This window comes from Ailuropoda melanoleuca, chromosome 12 (assembly GCF_002007445.2).
Source record: "Ailuropoda melanoleuca isolate Jingjing chromosome 12, ASM200744v2, whole genome shotgun sequence".
Lineage (NCBI taxonomy): Eukaryota > Metazoa > Chordata > Mammalia > Carnivora > Ursidae > Ailuropoda > Ailuropoda melanoleuca.
The window spans coordinates 81752249-81773186 of record NC_048229.1 but is presented as its reverse complement, the minus strand read 5'-3'; the positions used below and the strand labels follow the sequence as shown (position 1 = coordinate 81773186).

At 43.6% G+C, this 20938-nt stretch overlaps 1 protein-coding gene and 1 non-coding gene across 2 annotated transcripts; one reads left to right on the top strand and one right to left on the bottom strand.

Annotated features, from left to right (window-relative positions):
* Positions 1-1667: 1667 nt before the first annotated feature.
* LOC117795363 lies at positions 1668-1772 on the bottom strand. The gene has a single exon (XR_004619332.1). It is a non-coding gene; the product is annotated as a U6 spliceosomal RNA (small nuclear RNA).
* A 2195-nt stretch (positions 1773-3967) lies between these two features.
* PRDM7 (PR/SET domain 7) lies at positions 3968-19974 on the top strand. Its single transcript, XM_019807569.2, has 10 exons — positions 3968-4196; positions 4609-4732; positions 5052-5159; positions 12429-12478; positions 14211-14367; positions 15002-15103; positions 15319-15590; positions 16019-16086; positions 17240-17433; positions 19097-19974. Exons 1-10 carry the CDS (start codon positions 4071-4073, stop codon positions 19432-19434), a joined length of 1539 nt encoding a protein of 512 aa, XP_019663128.1. The 5' UTR covers positions 3968-4070; the 3' UTR covers positions 19435-19974.
* Positions 19975-20938: the final 964 nt, after the last annotated feature.

Sequence of the window (20938 nt, the reverse complement as noted above, 5' to 3'; positions counted from 1 at the left end):
AGGCTTCCAGAAGCGGGGTCCACAGCCCACACCCACCAGCAGAGGCTGTTGGAGCTCTGGAAGACTGGGGCTGTCCATGGCTGAGGAGAGGCTCCCAGAGGGGTTTCTGCCCGTGGCCATAGGTCGGGACCTCCTGGGCCCCCGCACTGACACCTGCCCCCGACAGACCCTGGAGCCCCAGAAGCCCACAGTGATGGAACTCAGGGAGCTCTGTGCTCCCCGGGACCCAGGCCTAGGTACTGGGGGTCTGCACCCTCCACTTGGCTCCCCCATAAGACACATAAAATTAACCATCCCAGTGCCTACTTCTAGATTTTATATTAAATTATACCGATAAGACTATATACTCCCTTGCCTAACCGAACAGTTTAAATATTAAGTTTATAAGAAATGTTATACAGGCTAGCCCACCCATTACTCTTAATTATTTTCAAGTTTCCTTGGTATTCAAGTTTATTTTTACACATATTCTTTTTAACCAGCTTGAAAAATTCCACAAATTAAGTTGTTATTTTTATTGGAATACATTAACATATGGAGACCTGGTGTATTTATAACATGAGTATCACATTATGCCTTTCCATGTGCTTCTTTTCTTTCTGTTATTATCCTTTTGAATTTTTCTTATTTCTTGCCAAGTCTTAGTTTGGGGAGTTTTTTTTTTTTTGAAGGTGTCTTAGTTTTGTTTTAGTTCTGCTATTTAATGGGTCCTTTTACTCCACTGTATCTTATCCAACAGGTAGAGACCACCTTGCAAGTGCGTCCTCTTTACCAACTTCACTATCCCAGCAGGAGGAAGGATGGTTTCCTAGCAACAGCCCAGCCAATGAGAGAGGGTCATAGCTCAGCCAAAGAGAAGTCACTTCCTTTACTCCAGTGAACTTTTGTTTATAATGGCCTTCCCCAACCCCCCTTCACCCCTCTAAAGGAGCGGCCATCTCCTTTGTTCGGAGGACTAGCCTGCGGTTTTGCCCTGTTTTAGTAGTCCTGGATTGCAATTCTCTGCTATTCCAGGATAAAGCCATTTCTGCTAGTAAAATAACTAGCAGCTTTACTTTTAAGGTTAACAGTGAGCACTTGAAGAACAACAAGTTGTCTTTTTAAAGTCTCCTGTTTCTTTGAGCAGTGACGCCAACAACAGGGACCACATAGAGGCTCCGGCACAAGATGGACCAGCAACTGTGCACCGACCGGTCGCGGAAGAAGCAACACCCCAACATTGCCACTACACAGATGATCTCACAATTTCTAGAGGCGCCCCACTGTCTCACTGTTCCCTCCACTCCCAAACCACCACCCAGCACTACTCTTGTGGGAACTCGAGAGTTCTGGGGGCCCTTCATGACGGCAAGGGGAGCAGTCCACTTAGCAGGACAGCTTTGCCTGGACTCTGGTGGTCCTTCCTCGGTCAGGATTCTAGAGTTAGGAAGAATACTTCAAGGAAATCGTGTTATGTTTTTGTGATCAAAACTTAGTAAGGGCCAGAAACACTCTTCCCATTTTATCTTCTGAAAGCCAGTATGTCTTAAACTGGCCCACCTCTGTACACCCACTGTCCTTATATTCGATGCTTCATTTTTATGCAAAATACTTGTACGGTTTTTTTCAGGTTTTTTTCTTTGATTTTTTTTTTATGTCTTCTTACTTCTGATGACTCTTTTTTTTTTTTTAATATGGAATACTTCACAAATGTGCATGTTACCCTTGAGCAGGAACCATGCTAATCTTCTCTGTATCATTCCACTTGTAGTATATACGCTACTCCTGAGGGCTTTTAGACCTATATTGTTGAAACATGCTTTGACTCACAAATGCCACTTCTACTTTTAGTTTAAGAGCTCTCTGAGTAGGAGCACCTGAGTGCTCAGTTAGTTAAGCATTCGTCTTTTGGTTTCAGCTCAGGTCATGATCTGAGGGTGGTGAGATGGAGCCCTGCGTGGATCCCCACCTTGAGCCCCAATCCAGGCTTCTCACTGGGCATGAAGCCTGCTGAAGATTCTCTCTCTCTCTCTCTCTCCCTCTGCCCCTCACCACGGCCCCCCTACCCCGCTCCTGCTCTCTCACACTCACTCTAAAAAAAATTAAATAAATTAAAAATTAAAAAAAAGAATCCTCCGAGTGGTTTTCTAATATACTTGCTCTTCCATTTGTTGGATTTAAACCTGGCGTCTATACACTGTATCATCACACATTACTGAATTACATAGTTGTCCCCTGAATGTAATGCGATACTCACTGTATACTCAACGGTCATATATAGCTATTGCTAAAGGTGGATTTTACAAAGAAGGGCACAGATGGGCCTAAGGGACCCTTCCAAAGCCTGAAAGTCTGGCAGAACAAAGAATCTTTGTCAGGACACAGGACGGCCAGGTCCACCCTACAGACCTGCGGTCAGCTCAATGGGCTAGGATCAGCCTGGGCTGCAGGATACTCGGCTCAGTCTCCCACCCTGCGCCGCCATCACGAACTTCGGAGTGTAAAAACTGCCATACTGCGCCTGCGTGCTGGGGCTTCTTGACAGACACACACTGGGCTCAGAGCAGCCAATCCCCGTGGGGTGGGGCGGGACCGTCCACGAGGGTGGGGTTCTGCCAATGACTGACACACACAGCTGGCCCTAAGCTCCTCCCCATTAAACCCCTTCTGACCGCCAATTGGAGGGGCCACTTTGATTGCAGCGCTGATTGGTGGTTTCTGCCTGACAGGGTCTTACAAGTGGGTATCTCGCCTTCCGCTGCGTGTCATTTCTCACCGGGCGGGAAGCGCGCGCGGACTCCGCGAGGGCGTCAGACGGTGGGCGGTGAGGGAGGCTGGGGAGACTGACGGGAACACGGAGGCCTTTGCCGTGCCCTGTGAAACCCTTCTAGACCCTAACTCTGAAACCTTCAAATCCCACCCGGGAGACCCTAGATCCCCTCAGCCTGGCTGGCTCCAAATCCCCTCAGCCTCAAGGGACACCAAGTCTCGCCGCCTTGAGGGAACCTAATTCCGCTGCCTTGGTGGGACCTCACATCTCGGCGTGAGACCCCAAAGCACCTCAGCTGCAGAAACCTCAAATCCCTTCACCCAGAGAAACACTAAATACCTCAGTACTTAGACCCCAAAATATCCTGAGTAACACCAATTGCCCTCAGCCTGAGGGACCCCAAAACCCTCAGCCTGAGACGCCCGAAATGTACCACCCGCAGAGAACAAATTTCCCCAGCCTCAAGAGACCCTGAATACCCTCAGCCTGTGAACTCTTAAATCCCTTCAGCTTCACAGACCCCAAGTAACCTCCATGCCAGAAAACCTCAAGCCCATTAACGAGAGACTCCAAATCTTAGAATGAGAGACCTCAAATTCCCGCAGTCTCAAGATCCTAAATCCTGTCAACCTGAGCATTCTAAATCTCTCCAGCCTGAAAGACCCTAAATCTTGTCCTGAGAGACTGCCAATACCATCAGCCTGAGAAACCCCAAATGTCCTCTGCCTGACGCCCCAAATACCCTTGACATGAGAAACCCCAACCCCCTCACCCCAAGTGAAACCAAATCCCCTCACCCTGAGATCTCTCTGTCCCTTAGAGATGGAGCCTGTTTATACCCAGATTTTTCCAGAATCCCCAGGGGGACATCCCAAGACACCCTTCTTTGAGAAATACTCACTTCCTCTCCCTGGAACAGAGCTGATAGTCTGTCCCCAGTCCCGGCACTCAGGGACCCCCAGATCTCCTTGGTGCTCTTCTGGCCTTGCACCTCAGGACTCCCATCAAGCACCCACAGCCACATCCCTCGAGGGGCCTTTGCCGCCTTTCCTCAGATGGGCCAAGCTGCTGTGGAATAAAAGAAACAAAATCTAGCTCACGTTAGGATGGCCTGTCATTGCCAGTAGAGATTCTTTCATCCCATCAATAGCCCCATCTCCCCTGCATCTTTTAATTCTCTCGGGGGTCCCCACATCTTCTTGCTCTGGACACCCCATCCAAATGGAGAAGACAGACATGGCTCTGGGCAGTGGTCTGAGCTGTCACCCCTCTCAGCACCTTCTTCTTCCACAGGTGCCTTGGCCTTGGGGCGGAGAGACTCATGGGGCCATTGCCAGCCTCAGAGTCAGAGCAGAGCCTGCCTGGAGGTCCCAGCACCATGAGCCTCAACACGTCCCCAGAGGAGACGCCTGAGAGAGACTCGGGGAGAACAGGGTGGAAGCCCACGGTGAGAGGTGTGGGAGAAGCTGGGCTCCAAGCACATCTGTAGGAAGGATGAGGAGGGGGCCTGGTGACAAGGTGCTCGTCCCTGGAGGACCACATACTCCTGGCCTACAGCAGTGGGGGACCCTCTCTGGGAATGGACACAGGTTGGAGGCACTTGCTCCTTTACAGGATGGGGTGGGGGCACAGGACAGTACCATCAGCAATTGCTCTTTGTCAGGAGAGAGCTAGTAAAATGCTCAGCGTTTGTTCAGTTAATCGGGACACCATCAGGAAGGAGAGAAGCTGTTTACACTTGCTTCACAGAGAGCACTCAAAGGAATCGGGGAATGCACTACATTTAAGGTGGAGAAAGCCCAGCTCGAAGTCCTGACTCGTATTAGTAAGTCACTGATGGAATCTATTATTTTCTCTAGGCCAAAGATGCTTTCAAAGACATTTCCATATACTTCTCCAAGGAAGAATGGACAGAGATGGGAGACTGGGAGAAAATCCGATACAGGAATGTGAAAAGGAACTACGAAGCACTGATTACTATAGGTAATGAGAAGTGCTGGGTGCTGACGAGCCTGGGAAACTTGAAACGGGCCTTCAGTCCCTGTATTAGTTTGCCTCTCAGGTGGCTCTGTGTGCTCACAGTTTTCTTTGATGTGAAGACAAATCTGGAGTGAAATTTTGTACTTTCCTGTCAATGTAGGCTCGCACTGGCCCAATGCAGAGCTCACCTCTTGCCTTGTTCTAGACTCTAGCAGCCCATCCAGCTGAGTGGCACTGACTGGGTGCTGCTGTCCATTGTCCCTGTGCTTTGTTCCTCCTTCTAGCTCTTTCCTTTTAGGACAAGAATTTTGCTTCTTTCTAGGTCTCAGAGCCCCTCGCCCAGCTTTCATGTGTCACCGCAGGCAGGCCATCAAACCCCAAGTAGATGACACTGAGGATTCTGATGAAGAATGGACGCCGAGGCGGCAAGGTGAGGGGCCAGGAAGATTTTGCGGTTTCCTCTGGAAACTCAAGGTTTAGGTTTCAGCTGCATCTCAGGAGTTAACAAAGGAAACTATTTCCTCAAAAAACATAAATGCAAGATGCAAAACAGCATATCACATAGTAAGAGGCTATTCATATGTAGTTTTTAAATGTGGACAATAATTATATTTTTATAAATACATTAATAGTGGATAACAGGTGGTAAATGTATAAAAACAAAAGAAATGCCAAATTCGGAATAGTTATCATAAGAGAAAAAAGAAGGATGGTAGGTGGCTTTGCTGTGTCTTGGCTAGTTTTCTCCCTTTTTTTTAAAGATTTCATTTATTTGAGAGAGAGAGAGAGGGCCCAGGTTGGGGGAGAGGCAGAGGGAGAGGAAGAAGCAGACTCCCCACTGAGCTGGGAGCCTGAAGCCGGCCAATCGCAGGACCCCCGGATCATGATGTGAACTGAAGGCAGACGCTTAACCGATTGAGCCACCCAGGCACTCTATTTTTCCACTTGTTTTTCTTTTTGTTTTTGAATTTTAAAATAGAAATTAAAAGATATAGAGAGAAAAATAAAAAGATGTAAAGATATACAGTTGTGGCAGAATGTTGAGACAAGGCTGAATGGTGGTGGATATACAGGTTTTCCAGTATGATTCTCCACATCTTTCTATATATTTAAAATTTATCACTTTTTAAAAAAAAAAACTGTTTTTCCTAAACCTTATTAGCTAGTGAAAGGGCAGTTAAAGATACCTTAATTAGGCTGTAAGTCCACCAAAGAGCTAATCTCAGTTATTCTTATTATTCAGTTGTTGGGTTAAATGTCTTAGAAGAGAATATGATGAACATATGTAAAAATACATTATTGTTTATGTTTATTTAATCACACATGATCTTTTTAACCCAAAATGAACCAGACGCTTTGTTTTAATTCTGGAAGAGGATTTGAGATGATTATTTTGTCTCCCTCATGTTTCCCACATATCACTTACCAGAGCAGCATCAGGCAACCGACATCAAACGCCATCAGTACAGAGGAGAAACATGTCCTCTTCTGCTATTCAGACAGGGGGGTTTAGAGCAAGAGCTGATCTACATAAACTAGAGAAAGCAACTTGGACTAGGTCTATGATTCCATCTATGGATTTCAGATTCCTTAAGCTCTCTTTTTTTAAACTTTTTAAAAAAATATTTACTTATTTATTTGTTTATTTGAGAGAGAGAGCATGAGTGGGGGAAGGGGCAGAGGGAGAGAAGCAGACTCCCCTGCTGATCACAGACCCGACACAAGGCTCCGCGCAGGGCTCCGCGCAGGGCTCCGCGCAGGGCTCCGCGCAGGGCTCCGCGCAGGGCTCCGCGCAGGGCTCCGCGCAGGTCCGCGCAGGGCTCCGCGCAGGGCTCCGCGCAGGGCTCCGCGCAGGGCTTGATATCCTGACCCTGAGGTCATGATCTGAGCTGAAACCTAGAGCCACCCAGGTACCCCAGATTCCTTAGGCTCTTAAAAGTAGTGTAAGAGATCTGAAAACACAATGTCTGGTTGTTCACAAAGATTTTGACATTAAAGGAAAGTCTTCATAGGAAACATATACCCCATGGTTTACCATATAGCTACACAGCTTTATCTGGACTCAGCTTAAACCCCCACCCCACCCAATGTTTTTATTGTGGTTACAAAACATACTAATAACAACATAAATTTACCCTCTTAACAATGTTTAAGTATACAGCAGAGTATTGTTAACTATATGCACATTCTTGAACAACAGATTTTTAGATCTTTTTCACCTTGCATGACTGAAACTCTATGCCCATTGAACAGTAACTCCGCATTTCCCCCCTCCCTGCCACAGGCCCTGGAAACAACCTGTCTATTCTCCATATCCATGAAGTAGATACCTCGTATAAGCAGAATCATGCACTTTTGTGATGTTTATCTCAATTAGCATAATATCCTCAAAGTCCATCCATGACATAACGTATTACAAGATATCCTTCATTTTTAAGGCCGACTAATATTCCATTGTGTGTGTATATATATACACACATATATGACATTTTCTTTATCCACTTATTTGTCAATGGACATTTAGGTTGCTTCTATCTCTTAACTGTCATGAATAATGCTGCAATGATCATGTTCAAATATTTATTCAAGATCCTATTTCCGGGGTGCCTGGTTAGTGCAGTCGTTAGGTGTCTGCCTTCAGCTCAGGGCGTGATCCTGGAATCCCGGGATCGAGTCCCACATCGGACTCCTCCGCTGGGAGCCTGCTTCTTCCTCTCCCACGCCCCCTGCTTGTGTTCCCTCTCTTGCTGGCTGTCTATCTCTGTCAAATAAATAAATAAATAATCTTTAAAAAAAAAAAAGATCCTATTTCCAATTTTTTGAATATATACCCACAAGTTGGATTCCTAAATCATATGACAGTTCTGTTTTTAATTTATGGAGGAAACGCCATGCTGTTTTCCATGATGACTGCAACATTTCACATTCCCTCCAACAGTGTTAAGAGTTCCGATTTCTCCACATCTTTGTCAACACTTGTTATTGTCTGTTTTTTCCATAGTGATCATCCTAATGGGTATGAGATAATATCTCATTGCAATTTTCATTTTCATTTCCCTGAGGTTAGTGATATGCAGCATCTTTTCATGTGCTTCATGGCCATTTGTGAATCTTTTTTGGAGAAATGTCTATTCAAGTCCTTTTGCCATTATATTAATCAGCTCAAGTTGCCATAATAAAATACCATGGGCTGAGTGGTGTAAACCACAGAAATTTGTTTTCTCACAGTTCTGGAGGCTGGAAGTCCAAGACCTGAGTGCCATCATAGTCCAGTTCTCTTCTTGCCTCGCAGGCAGCCTCCATCTTGCCATGTGTTCTCACAACCTCTTGTTTGTATATGCATGTTCTTGGAGAGAGAAAGAAAGAGATCGACATTCTCACGACCTTGTCTAATTATGATTACCTTCCAAAGGCCCCATCTCCAAATACCATCACATTGGAGGTTAGGGTTTCACATAGGGATGTTTTGGAGAGACATAATTCATTCCATAGCACCCAGTTGTTAATAGGGTTACTTGATTTTTTACTATTGAGTTATAGTTCTTTGTCTATTCTGGATATTAACTTCTTATCACAGATTTATGTTTTACAAATATTTTTTCCCATTGCCTAGGTTGCTTTTTCACTCTGTTGATTGTGTTCTTTGCTGCACAGAAATTTTTAAGTTTAGTATGGTTCCGTTTGTCTATTTCTGCTTTTGTTGCTTGTGCTTTTGGTCATAAATAAGAAATTGTCACCCATTCCAATGTCATGAGGCTTCTCCCCTTGTTTTCTACTAAGAGTTTTATAGTTTCCGCTCATACATTTAGGTCTACAGTCCATTCTGAGTTGGTTTTTGTATAAGATGTAAGATAAAGGTCCATCTTCATTCTTTTTTTTTTAAGTTTTTGTTTTAATTCCAGTTAGTTAACATACAGAGTAATTATACTAGTTTCAGGTGTACAGTATAGTAATTTAACACTTCCATACAACAACCTATGCTCATCACAAGTGCACTCCTTAATCCCCAACATCTATTTAACTCATCCCCCCACCCGCCTCCCCTCTGGTAACCATCAGTGTGTTCTCCTCTGCAGTTAAGAATTTGTTTCTTGGTTTGCCTCTCTCTTTTTTCCCCCTTTGCTCATTTGTTTTATTTCTTAAATTCCATACATCAGTGAAATCATGTGGTATCTGTCCTCTGACTGACTTATTTCACATAGCATAATACTCTCTAGCTCCATCCATGTTGCAAATGGTAAGATTTCATTCTTTTTTATGGCATATATATATATATATATATATATAACATCTTCTTTATCCATTCATCAGTTGATGAACACCTAGACTGTTTCCGTAGTTTGGCTATCGTAGATATTGCTGGCATAAACATTGGGGTGCATATAACCCTTTGAATTAGTATTTTTGTATTCTTTGGGTGGTATCTAGTAGTGCATTTGGGGATCATAGGGTAGTTCTATTTTTAACTTTTCAAGGAAAATCCATACTGTTTTCTAGGGTGGCTGCACCAGTTTGCATTCCCAGCCCCAGTACAAGAGGTTTCCCCTTTCTCCACATCTTCACCTTGTGTTGTTGATTTTAGTCACTGTGACAGGTGTGAGGTGAAACCTCATTGTAGTTTTTATTTGTATTTCCTTGATGATCAGTGATGTTAAGGATTTTTTCATGTGTCTGTTGGCCATCTGTATGTCTTTTTTGAAAAAATGTCTATTCATGTCTTCTGCCCATTTTGTAATTGGATTATTCATTTTGGAGGTGTTGAGTTTTATAAATTCTTTTTTTTTAAAGATTTTATTTATTTATTTATTTATTTATTTATTTATTTATTTATTTGACAGAGAGAGACAGCCAGCGAGAGAAGGAACACAAGCAGGGGGAGTGGGAGAGGAAGAAGCAGGCTCATAGCAGAGGAACCTGATGTAGGACTCGATCCCAGAATGCCGGGATCACGCCCTGAGCCGAAGGCAGATGCTTAACGACTGCACCACCCAGGCATCCCCGAGTTTTATAAATTCTATGTATATTTTGGGTACTAGCTCTTTATCAGATATGTCATTTGCAAATATCTTCTCCCATTCTGTAGGTTGCCTTTTAATTTTGTTGATTGCTTCCTTCACCGTTCAGAAGGTTTTCATTTCAATGAAGTCACAATATTTTATTTTTGCTTTTGTTTCCCTTGCCTCAGGAGACATATCTAGAAAGAAGTTGCTGTGGCCAGTGACAAAGAGGTTACTGCCTGTGCTCTCCTCCAGGATTTTCATCGTGTTAGGTCTCACATTTAGGTCTTTAATCCATTTTGAATTTATTTTTGTGTTTGGTGTAAGGAAGTCATCCATTCTCATTCTTTTTGCATGTTGCTGTCCAGTTTTCCCAACACCATTTGTTGAAGAGATTATCATTTTCCCATTGGATAATGAGGAATGCCTTTGTCTAAGATTAATTGATCATACAGTTGTGGATTCATTTCTGGACTTTCTGTTCTGTTCCATTGATCTATGTGTCTATATTTATTCCAGTATCATACTGTTTTAATCACTAGAGCTTTGTAATAGAACTTGAACTCCAGAATTGTGATGCCTCCAGCTTTGCTTTTCTTTTTTTAAGGCATCTTCATTCTTTTGCATGTGGCTATTCTAGTTTCTCAGTGCCATTTGCTGAAAAGATTGTCCTTTTCCCATTCTGTAGTTTTGGCATCCTTTATGAAGATTATTAAACCATATGGGCTTTCTATTCTATTCCGTAAATTATATGTCTGTCTTTATGCAATAATATACTGTTTTGATTACTGTAGCCTTGTAATATATTTTGAAATCAGAAAGTGTGAGGCCTCCAGCTTTGTTCTTCTTTCTCAAGAGTGTTTTGGCTATTTGGTGTCCTCTGAGATTTCATATTAACTTTAGGATGACTTTTTCTATTTTTGCAAAAAAAAAAAAAAACCATTGGGGTTTTGATAGAAATTGCATTGAATCTGTATATTGCCTTGTAGTCTGGACATTTTAACGATATTAAGACTCCTAATCCATGAACCTGGGGTGTGTTTCCATTTACTTGCATCTTCTTTAAATTCTTTCAGCAATGTTTTGTAGTTTTCAGTGTATGAATGTTACAACTCCTTGGTTAGGTTTGCTCCTAGTTATTTCATTCCTTTTGGTGCTATTAAACATAGGACTGTTTTCTTAGTTTCCTTTTTAGATTATTCATTGTTAGGGGCGCCTGGGTGGCTCAGTCGTTAAGTGTCTGCTTTCGGCTCAGGTTATGATCCCAGCGTTCAGGGATCAAGCCCCGCATCGGGCTCCCTGCTTAGCTGGAAGTCTGCTTCTCCCTCTCCCACTCCCGCTGCTTGTGCTCCCTCTCTCGCTGCCTTTCTCTTTCTCTGTCAAATAAATAAATAAGATTTTTTTAAAAAAAGATTATTCATTGTTAGTACATACAAATGCAACTAATTTTTTATTAAGTTCAATTAGCCAACATATAGTACATCATTAGTTTTTGATGGAGTGTTCAATGATTCATTAGTTGTGTATAACACCCAGTGCTCATCACATCACATGCCCTCCTTAATACCCATCACCTTGTTACCTTATCCCCCCACCCCCTAATAATTTCTTTTTAAGATTTTATTTATTTATTTGAGAGAGAGAGAGAGAGAGAGAGAACAGGCACAAGTTGGGGGGAGTGGAAGATGAAGATGGAAAGGCAGAGAATCTTAAGCAGACTCCGTGTTGAGCACAGAGCCCAACACAGGGCTTGATCCCACAACCCCAAGATCACAACCAGAGCCGAAACCAAGAGTCAGACACTCAACTGCCTGAGCCACCCAGGCTCCCTAAATGCAACTCATTTTTTAGTGTTAATTTTGTATCCTGCAACTTTGCTGAATTCATTTGTTAGTTCTCACAGGCTTTTTTGTGGAATCTTTAGGAATTTCCACATATAAGATCATGTCATCTGTGAACAAACATAATTTTACTTCTTTCTTTCCAAATTAGATGCCCTTTATTATTTTTCTAATGCCCTGGCTAGGACTTCCAGAACTATGTTGAGTGGAAGTAGTGAAAGTGAGGGGCGCCTGGGTGGCTCAGTCGTTAAGCGTCTGCCTTCGGCTCAGGGCGTGATCCCGGCATTCTGGGATCGAGCCCCACATCAGGCTTCTCCACTGAGCCTGCTTCTTCCTCTCCCACTCCGCCTGCTTGTGTTCCCTCTCTCTCTGGCTGCCTCTCTGTCAAATAAATAAATAAATAAACAAATAAATAAATAAATAAAAAGAAGTAGTGAAAGTGGGCATCCTTACCTTGTTCTTGATCTTAGAGGAAAAGCCTTCAGTTTTTAACTGCAGAGTATCATGTGAGAGATGGACTTCTTTATTATGGTGAGGTAATTTCTTTCTATTCTCAGTTTGTTGAGTATTTTTGCCATAGATGTTCATGGCATATGTTTTAATATGTGTAATAAATAACTTATGAACATAGGATGAAGCATAAGTGAGGTTTTGCCTATTTTTTTTTAGCATTTTAGGTCAATTAGTTCATGTCACCAGTAGCAGCATAGGCTTTGATGACACTTCAGAACCATTTTCCAGTCACCCTTTGACAGTCCACATACTCGTCACCCCTGGTTAAGAACTCTGTGTCTCTAGTGAGAGCCTCTGGAGTCTGGAAACATTTACCAACCAAAACACTGATGTCTTATCACTTTATAGTCAGACCTTCTTGGGTGGCATTCAGAATGGAGCAGAGTAAACACCAGAGGGTGAGTATTCCCCAAATCGTGTTGACAAGAAAATATTTCTCATGGATTTAAACACAGGTAAGATTAGGAGAATGCACAGAGTATCCAAGGAACTGATGCCTTTTTTTCCTGATCTCTTTATCATCATCACTTTAATAGCTAATAAGAACAGCAACAATATTGGCTACCACTTGTTTTCTTTTCACTGTACTTCAGACTTTATTTTAAGCATTTACATGAATAAACTTACTTAAACCTTACAACAACCCTATGAGGTAGGTACTATAAATATCACCGTTTATAGATGAGGAAATTGGGACAAAGACATGCTTGATTATATATCTGAGATCACAGTACCAGTGGTAGTGCAATCTAATCCCAAGCTCCTTCTCTAAACCACTTACAACCTCATTAAAACTTTCAGAGTTTTATAAAATTTATGTCATTCATTTGATGATTTCAACCTCAGTTCTTTTCTATTATGCTAAAGTGAGAGATAAGCTAAGACCCTCTAAATAAGAGAGGCTTACAAATATACTAGGAATTCATACACTGGATGATCCCAGATGAAGGAGATAGGCTCTCCACCCTGAAAGCCTCCCATTCCAATAAGAGGAAGCATCTCCCAGCCCTGAGTAGTTTCAGGTTTGATGATTGAGAAACAACAAATAAAATGACTTAAAGATTTCATATAGGTTACATAATATTCATTAGAACCTCCATATAGGTATCTGGAACTGATTTAAAATATTCATACTTGTAGGAGGAAGCAACAACCCCGTCCCCTGAGCTCTCATTAGGCAACTCTCATTTTGTTCAGAATCATTTGTGTAGACTGTCTCTGCACCGCAGACTCTTTCTTCTCTGAAGTCCCAGGCACAGCTGAAGGCACCAGAGGCCCCTCTATGTTTTCTGCATGAGTAATTCACAGTTACAGATAAAGTTAGAAGTAAAAAGGTCAAGGAATGCTAACAATAACATCTATGATTTAGATTTTGAACATGGGGACAATTGAGGGGGTAAATTGATAGCAGGACTGTAATCTCATATTCGTATTATATGAAATAGCTCACCAAACAATTTGATGATCATTATAATATTTTCTGTTCTCCATAACATTAAGAATTAGTACATATACCAATTTATGGATCAGGAAACTGAAGAGAGCTAGCTGGTGGTACGACCTTATTCAAACAAAATTGACAGGAACCAGCTAATCTAATTCCAAATATTCTTTCCTGGATATGGCAAATGGCAACTTTAGCATCTTTTGTTTTTTAGCGTTTAGATACATTTCTGCCAACCCTTTCTTTGTTTTCTTTCCCCTGTCTCCACTCTGTCACCTCATTTTCCATATGTGTGCCATCCCATGCATTTGCCTACATTTCCTCCTCCATCAAATGCCCCATAGTTTATAGAAGATCTCCTCTTTTCCTCTACAAGCCCTCATAATCTTCTTTCACAGACCTTACTGAATCTCCAGCTAGTCTTCCCAAGTCATCTTCCTCCCTCACTCTCACTTTTATGGAGAAATTTAAGAAATTTAAAGGGAAAGAGCCTTAAGCCATGGATTCTAGTCTTGCATTCATTGCCCACATATGCCCTTTCTTTTCCCTCTAGTATTCAGACTCCCCAGGTATTCCCAAGGGTTGTCGAAGTACTAACTAAAGTTATGCGTGTGAAAACACATCATAAGCCTTAAAGGACTATAGAAATGCATGCTGTCTTTTAATATGTGACTCTCACATTGAAGGGAATACCCAGGGCGCCATTACGTAACGAATCGAGTTTGAAGGAATTATCAGAAACAGCAAAGTTGCTGAACACAAGTGGCTCAGAGCTTGGCCAGAAACCAGTGTCCCTTCCTGGAGAAGCAAGTACCTCTGGACATGACTCCCTACAAAAATTGGGTAAGAAAAAATAATATGGGGACTTTTAGTCCCTCTAAGTCCTCCAGAAAGGTTGATGAATACAACATAGGTATGTGGGATGGACTTTGGCTAGGCCTAGGTTTAAGCTAGACTAACCTGAGACCTGTAGTTAGCATTGAGGCCTTGGGCAAATATAAATTCTCTGAGCTCCTGAATGTTAATCTGTAAAATGAAGATAAGGATGCATAGCTCATATATTGTCTGAAAGCATTAAATTAAACATAAAATAATTGACCCATGCGGGTTGTCCAATAAATCTCTCAGTGTTAATAAAGACCATACTTTCTTGGTGTTGAATGCCCAGGCCCTTGTTCAACGCCTAACATGTAATGTGCCCTCAACAAATGTTTTCTGAATGAAGAAATATGTGAATGAACCATTTTCTAAGAGGAAAGATTGCAAAGATTAACCTGGTAACGGGAAGAAACTAAAATTGAACTTGCCATCTATTGTCAGTATGGAGTCTTACTCCCTGAAGAGTTTGGGGAGGGCAGAGAACAGAGTATATAGAATGACAGGTAATAATTTATCGGATATTTCACATTTTCTGACAAAACAGGGACTAATACTCCAGACTCCACCAACCTCACTCACATGCTCTTTTCCAACTCAGGATTCAGGAGAAAGGATGTTGAAGTAAAGATGTATAGCCTACGAGAAAGAAAGAGCCTTGCATACCAAGAGGTCAGCGAGCCCCAGGATGATGACTACCTCTGTAAGTGACCATCTTGGCCCACTCTCAAAGGGAGTCATTCTCTCCTGCTACAGTAACTTCATCTTGTCTTTGGGTCCCCAGATCATCCCCTTCCTCTAGTGACTGGGAGTACAGGGTAGAGGCTAAATGATGTGAGTGTTGAGCTCTTTCTGAAACTACTTTAGTCCAGTAACATGCACTAACCCTTTCCTAATCCCTGTTGCTCTCGCCTCCAGATTGTGAGAAGTGTCAGAACTTCTTCATTGACAGCTGTGCTGTTCATGGGCCCCCCACATTTGTAAAGGACAGTGCAGTGGACAAGGGGCAACCCAACCGCTCAGCCCTCACTCTGCCCCCTGGTCTGAGAATCAGACCATCAGGCATCCCCCAGGCTGGGCTTGGAGTATGGAACGAGGCATCTGATCTACCATTGGGTCTACACTTTGGTCCCTATGAGGGCCAAATCACAGAAGATGAAGAGGCAGCCAACAGCGGATACTCCTGGTTGGTGAGAATCATCTACCTCTTCCCCCCGTCCTCTGGCTTCCCACATCCCTCCTGTGGATTGGTAGGACATCACCTTCTACACGGATGGGAATAACATGGTTGGCGCTGTGTACTGAGTGGACTTTGCATGAACCTGGAGCTCCTACTTAAAGATCAGAGAGTAAGAGGGAGCACAGTGGTACAGACACAAACAGGAGGCTCCTCCCTTGCGGGACTCCTGCTCTGAGGTGACAAAGCGACCCAGATGTGCAGATGATGACTAAGGAGCACATCATATGGTCACGCTGGGGATGGATTCCATGTAGGCTGAAATAGCATTGACCACAGGAGAGTAAAATAATCCCCCTATTACCTCCCCACAAAAAACCAAAACAAAACAAAACAAAACAAAAACAAAAAACCTCTTTAATTTCTCTTTCTCAAACTCAGATCACCAAAGGGAGAAACTGCTATGAGTATGTGGATGGAAAGGATAACTCTTGGGCCAACTGGATGAGGTAAGACCAATAGGGTTCTGGGTTCCAGAGAGGACATTCATCTCTCACAAACCCATGTTCCTTTCCTTCTTGTCATGCCTCCCTCAATGGTCTCCCTCAATCCTCTGTTCCTCTTTTCTCTCCTTATAATGCTCTTTCATTTTAAGAGACAGTTTTGGAAAAAAGGAGACAAGAACATAGTACATGTACTCAAAATATGCTAGATAAAATTTGGACACTGGAAAAAAAACCCTGAGGAGCCTAGTCTCATGAGGAACACTGGATTCACACTTTAATTTATCTTATCAATATTCATAAGCACTTACTATGTCCCATTGTGGAGTTCATTACTTAAACATGTTATACAACCCATGTCTTATGGAAGACATATTGCAGATAGACAGTAGACAATTGAATTTAGGAATACTTAACTATAATTTCCCTATTTTTCAAGAGGTATACAGTGTAGGGATAACCCTAAAACAAGGGACCGTTAATCTGTGAGGGCAGCAGCTCTTCCTACTCCCTGTTCTAATAGAATTGGTTCTGAAGCCTATTGTATATGGGCTGCAGTGTGGCCACAGGCCTCTGCGCTTCATGATCCAGCCCATTTCCTTGAGGGGCTCACATGTTACCAGGGAATGCATTGTGTGAATACAATATTGTTTTTCTGTGTTATTGTGTGAAGACAGAAAGAGCTCTGAAGTTCTGTGGGAGCTTGGGGGAGGCATTCTTCGGATACAGTGTGGGGAGATTGGAGAAAGGCCTCTCAAAGGAAGATAGATTTGGGCTGAGTATGGAATCATGTGTAGCGATCTAGAAGCAGAGTCCATGATCAAACACCAAGTTCTGTGGTATAAAACAGAATTTAATTTAAAGTTTAGAGAAACTAGACGTCACTGGGTTTTGTGACCAATCAAGGTGGCGGTGAGTCTGGAATTGGGATTTGAAAAATGGTTAAGCAGGCAAGGGGAAAGCCTTCTAGGCAGGCTGAGGACAGTAAGCAGAACCCAGAGATGGGAATTCATATGACGCTGTGATGGAGGCTTGAGTATGAACAGAGTGTTCCCTGAGGAGCAGTGAGAGAGCGGGCAGCACCAACATGGAGGCCTCAGGCATCGGGGGCGGGTGTGACAGGTAGTGGGAACTGATCTCCTGCGCTTCTCTTTCCTAGGTACGTGAACTGTGCCAGGGATGAGGAGGAGCAGAACCTGGTGGCCTTTCAATACCACAGGCAGATCTTCTACCGAACGTGCCGGGTCATCAGGCCAGGCTGTGAACTGCTGGTCTGGTATGGGGACGAGTACGGCCAGGAGCTGGGCATCAAATGGGGAAGCAAGTGGAAGAGCGAGCTCGCGGCAGGGAAAGGTGGGCACCACTTCTCTTCCAAACAGAGAAAAAAGGAAGAATTCTCCGTGGAAGTTGCCACAGTCCAGCTCTTGAGTAAAACCCTGTCTAAAGTCAGTAGAAGTGCAATTCAGATGCCTCCGAAATAAGGGTGCGTGTCACACGCATCGGACTCTTAGGAACAATTGTTTAATTTTTAAATTTTTGTTCCGATTTCTTAAATACTTCATGCACAAACTATATAACAGAATATACTGATAAAAAAACGTAGATGCAAAAAATAAGTTTTCAAGCACCTGCCAGCTCTCTCACCGAGGCAGTTTCTTCTGCCCTTTTAGCTCTCTCTTCGTAATTGTTCGATATTTCTAAATGATATGTGTATGCTGGTGTGTATTCACTCATAATTCAGTTAGCTGTCATGTGAGTTCCTACTCTGTGCCAGATAGGCTTCCAGGAATTAGAGATACAGACCGAACAAGATTTTCAGAATCAGTTCTCTTCAGCAGCTGATGACTGAATGAATGAGGGAAACACATCTACATATGCAGGCGTGTGCATAACATCACACAGCAATTAGTGCTTTGAAAATAAAACTAGTCCTCAGAAAGTGTCTGGGGACCAATGTGAGGGAAGAGTGGGTACAACAGAGCTTGGACAGGGAAGGGCTCTCTCAAGAGACAGCATTTGAAATGTGCAAACAACTGTGAGCAAAGGATTCGAGGCAGAGGGGGCCTGCGAAGACAGCTGCCCCGAGGCACGAGAGAGATGGGGTGCGTGTGGTATGTGGCTGAGAATCCATGCAGATGGAGGAAAAAGAGGGTAAGAATGGAGGTCAGATAGATACATAGATGCCCTAGACCCTGTGGTCCATGCTGACACACTGGGGGTTCTCCTGACTGAGATGGAACGATTGGGCACTTTTCAACTGGAGAGTGGCATGTTCTCTATTTTAAGATGATGCTTTGGTTATTTTTGGAGAAAGCCTACAGTGGAGAATCCCCTCCGAGATTACTTCATCTCTCAGTGAGAGAAGATGGCAAATTGGCAGAAGATGGATGGCACTTGGGGTGTGATATATATCCCCATAATTGGTTGGGAAAACATTTTGAAACAGGACTTTCTATTGTACTTGGAATGGGCTGAGACCAAATGAAATAAACACAGTATGAAGGGTATTTTTTTATGTTATGATTTGTGGAAAACTAAAAGAGAAGCAATTTATAACCTAGTTGGGGCAGCAGGAGCCGTAGCCCTTTAGACCATGAGACGTGCACGACTGTCTTGTCCAATTGAAATCCCACTTTCTAATAGAGATCCAGACGCATATTGTCCTCAATTAAATATGTCTTTTTAAACGGGGAGACTCAGGTTCATGTCATCAAAAGAGTTGTTGCCTCTCAAAGGAACAAAATCACTGCAGACACTGTCACAGAGTCATACGACTTAGAAGGTACTTGCATGAGGGGAAAGGTTACTGTCCTTCCATCTATATAAGGAGGGAAGCTGTCTCTGATGCTACTTGAGGTTACCTAGTCTGGGTGACACATAGAAAAGGCCCTTGATATGGGCTTTCTGGGTTTATGAGGAAGATGTAGTGAGTAAAAATGGAATGGAAAAGTGAAGGGACACTTGGTGGGAGACAGAGCTTGCATTGTCAACACAATAAAAATGGGTGTTGGGGCAGCCTTACCAGGAGACAAAGCATACAACACAGGCAGTTGTGTCAACATCTACCTGACCAAAAATTTCCTGTTTCAGGAGAACCAAAGCCAGAGATCCATCCATGTCCTTCCTGCTCTCTGGCCTTCTCCAGTCAGAAATTCCTCAGCCAACATTTGGAACACAATCACCCTTCTCAGATCCTCTCACGAAAATCTGCAAGCGAACATTTCCAACAAGAGGATCCCTGCCCAGGCCATCAGAATCAGCAGCAGCAGCAACATTCTGATCCTCACAGGTGGAATGACAAAGCTAAAGGTCAAGAGGTCAAAGAAAGGTTCAAACCTTTGCTTAAAAGTATAAGGCAGAGGAGAATTTCAAGGGCCTTTTCCAGTCCATGCAAAGGACAAACGAGGAGCTCTACAGTGTGTGAGGGAATGGTGGAGGAAGAGCCCAGTGCAGGCCAGAAATTGAATCCAGAGGAGACAGGAAAATTATTCATGGGGGTAGGAATGTCAGGAATTATAAGAGTCAAATATAGAGGCTGTGGGCGAGACTTCAGTGATAGGTCACATCAAAGCGGACACCAGAGAAGACACCAAAAAAAGCCCTCTGTGTGCAAGAAGGTGAAGAGAGAGTTCAGTCATAAGTCAGTCCTTATAACACACCAGAGGACACACACAGGGGAGAAGCCCTACGTTTGCAGGGAGTGTGGGCGGGGCTTTACGCAGAGGTCAAATCTCATCAGACACCAGAGGACACACACAGGGGAGAAGCCCTACGTTTGCAGGGAGTGTGGGCGGGGCTTTACACAGAGGTCAAGTCTCATCAGACACCAGAGGACACACACAGGGGAGAAGCCCTACGTTTGCAGGGAGTGTGGGCGAGGCTTTACACTGAGGCCAAATCTCATCGGACACCAGAGGANACACTGAGGCCAAATCACACACAGAGGCTTTACCAATAAATTACATCTCCACTACCAAAGAACAAATGTAGCCACCACACACTCCATACCCCAGCTCTGAGGGAGGTTCAGAGGAAGGCTACTGAACCCTTACACTCCCCAAGAATATACTGAGACCACATACAACTGGTTAAATAAATTCTCTACTTTCAGGACAAGAGATGAGGTATACAAACAGGGGAAGGTTCCTTAAGTGCTCTGGGGATGTAGACACCAATCCCCTCCATGATTTTTTGGCCTCCTGTAATAATAAATTTTGTGTTCCTACGAATCTGAAGTCCACAACACGCACCTCATTCCCCCCCTTATCACTGAAAGCAGAAGGGTCCAGGAGGGCCAGAACTCCTACTCTTGGTCCAAGTCCCCACAGGAAAACTCAACCCCTGAAAAGGTGTAAGTCAGGAGTGAATCTAGTTAGAGCACGCACGGAAGAATCAATTCTGAGCCAGGGAGAGAAATCCAGGATTTGACACAGACTCATCAGGGAAGTGAATTCTTTGGTCTCTTAGGAAGTATGGTATTTTCCCCTAATAGGCCCCTGCCCTCTGAGGCCACCCTCCTCCCCTGGCTTCTGCTGGCTCCAGGTACCCTCCCACCTCTGCAACATCAGAGGTGAACACCAGGGGGGGACATCCGCACGTGTGTACGTGTGCATACCTGCATGTGTGCACATCTGTGCGCCCGGCTCCATCTGGGCAGCTCCTCTCTCTCACTCTCTCCTTGCTTTCCCATCAGGGTTGGCATCTCATGGCACACAGCATACGGGATCCATATCAGACTGTAGTGGGTCCAGTTCTCAGCTCTGCCCTCACCAGTTGTGTGACATAGGGCAAATTCCTCAAGCTCTGTGTGCCCGTTTTATCATCTGGAGAATGGGATGGTAACTCCAGCCTTCGGGTG

Coding starts and splice junctions, on each gene's coding strand:
- PRDM7 (XM_019807569.2), top strand. CDS start 4,071: ATGGGGCCATTGCCAGCCTCAGAGTCAGAGCAGAGCCTGCCTGGAGGT. Junction 12,479..14,210: donor AGCAGAGTAAACACCAGAGG/GTGAGTATTCCC, acceptor CTCACATTGAAG/GGAATACCCAGGGCGCCATT. Junction 17,434..19,096: donor CGAGCTCGCGGCAGGGAAAG/GTGGGCACCACT, acceptor GTGTTGGGGCAG/CCTTACCAGGAGACAAAGCA.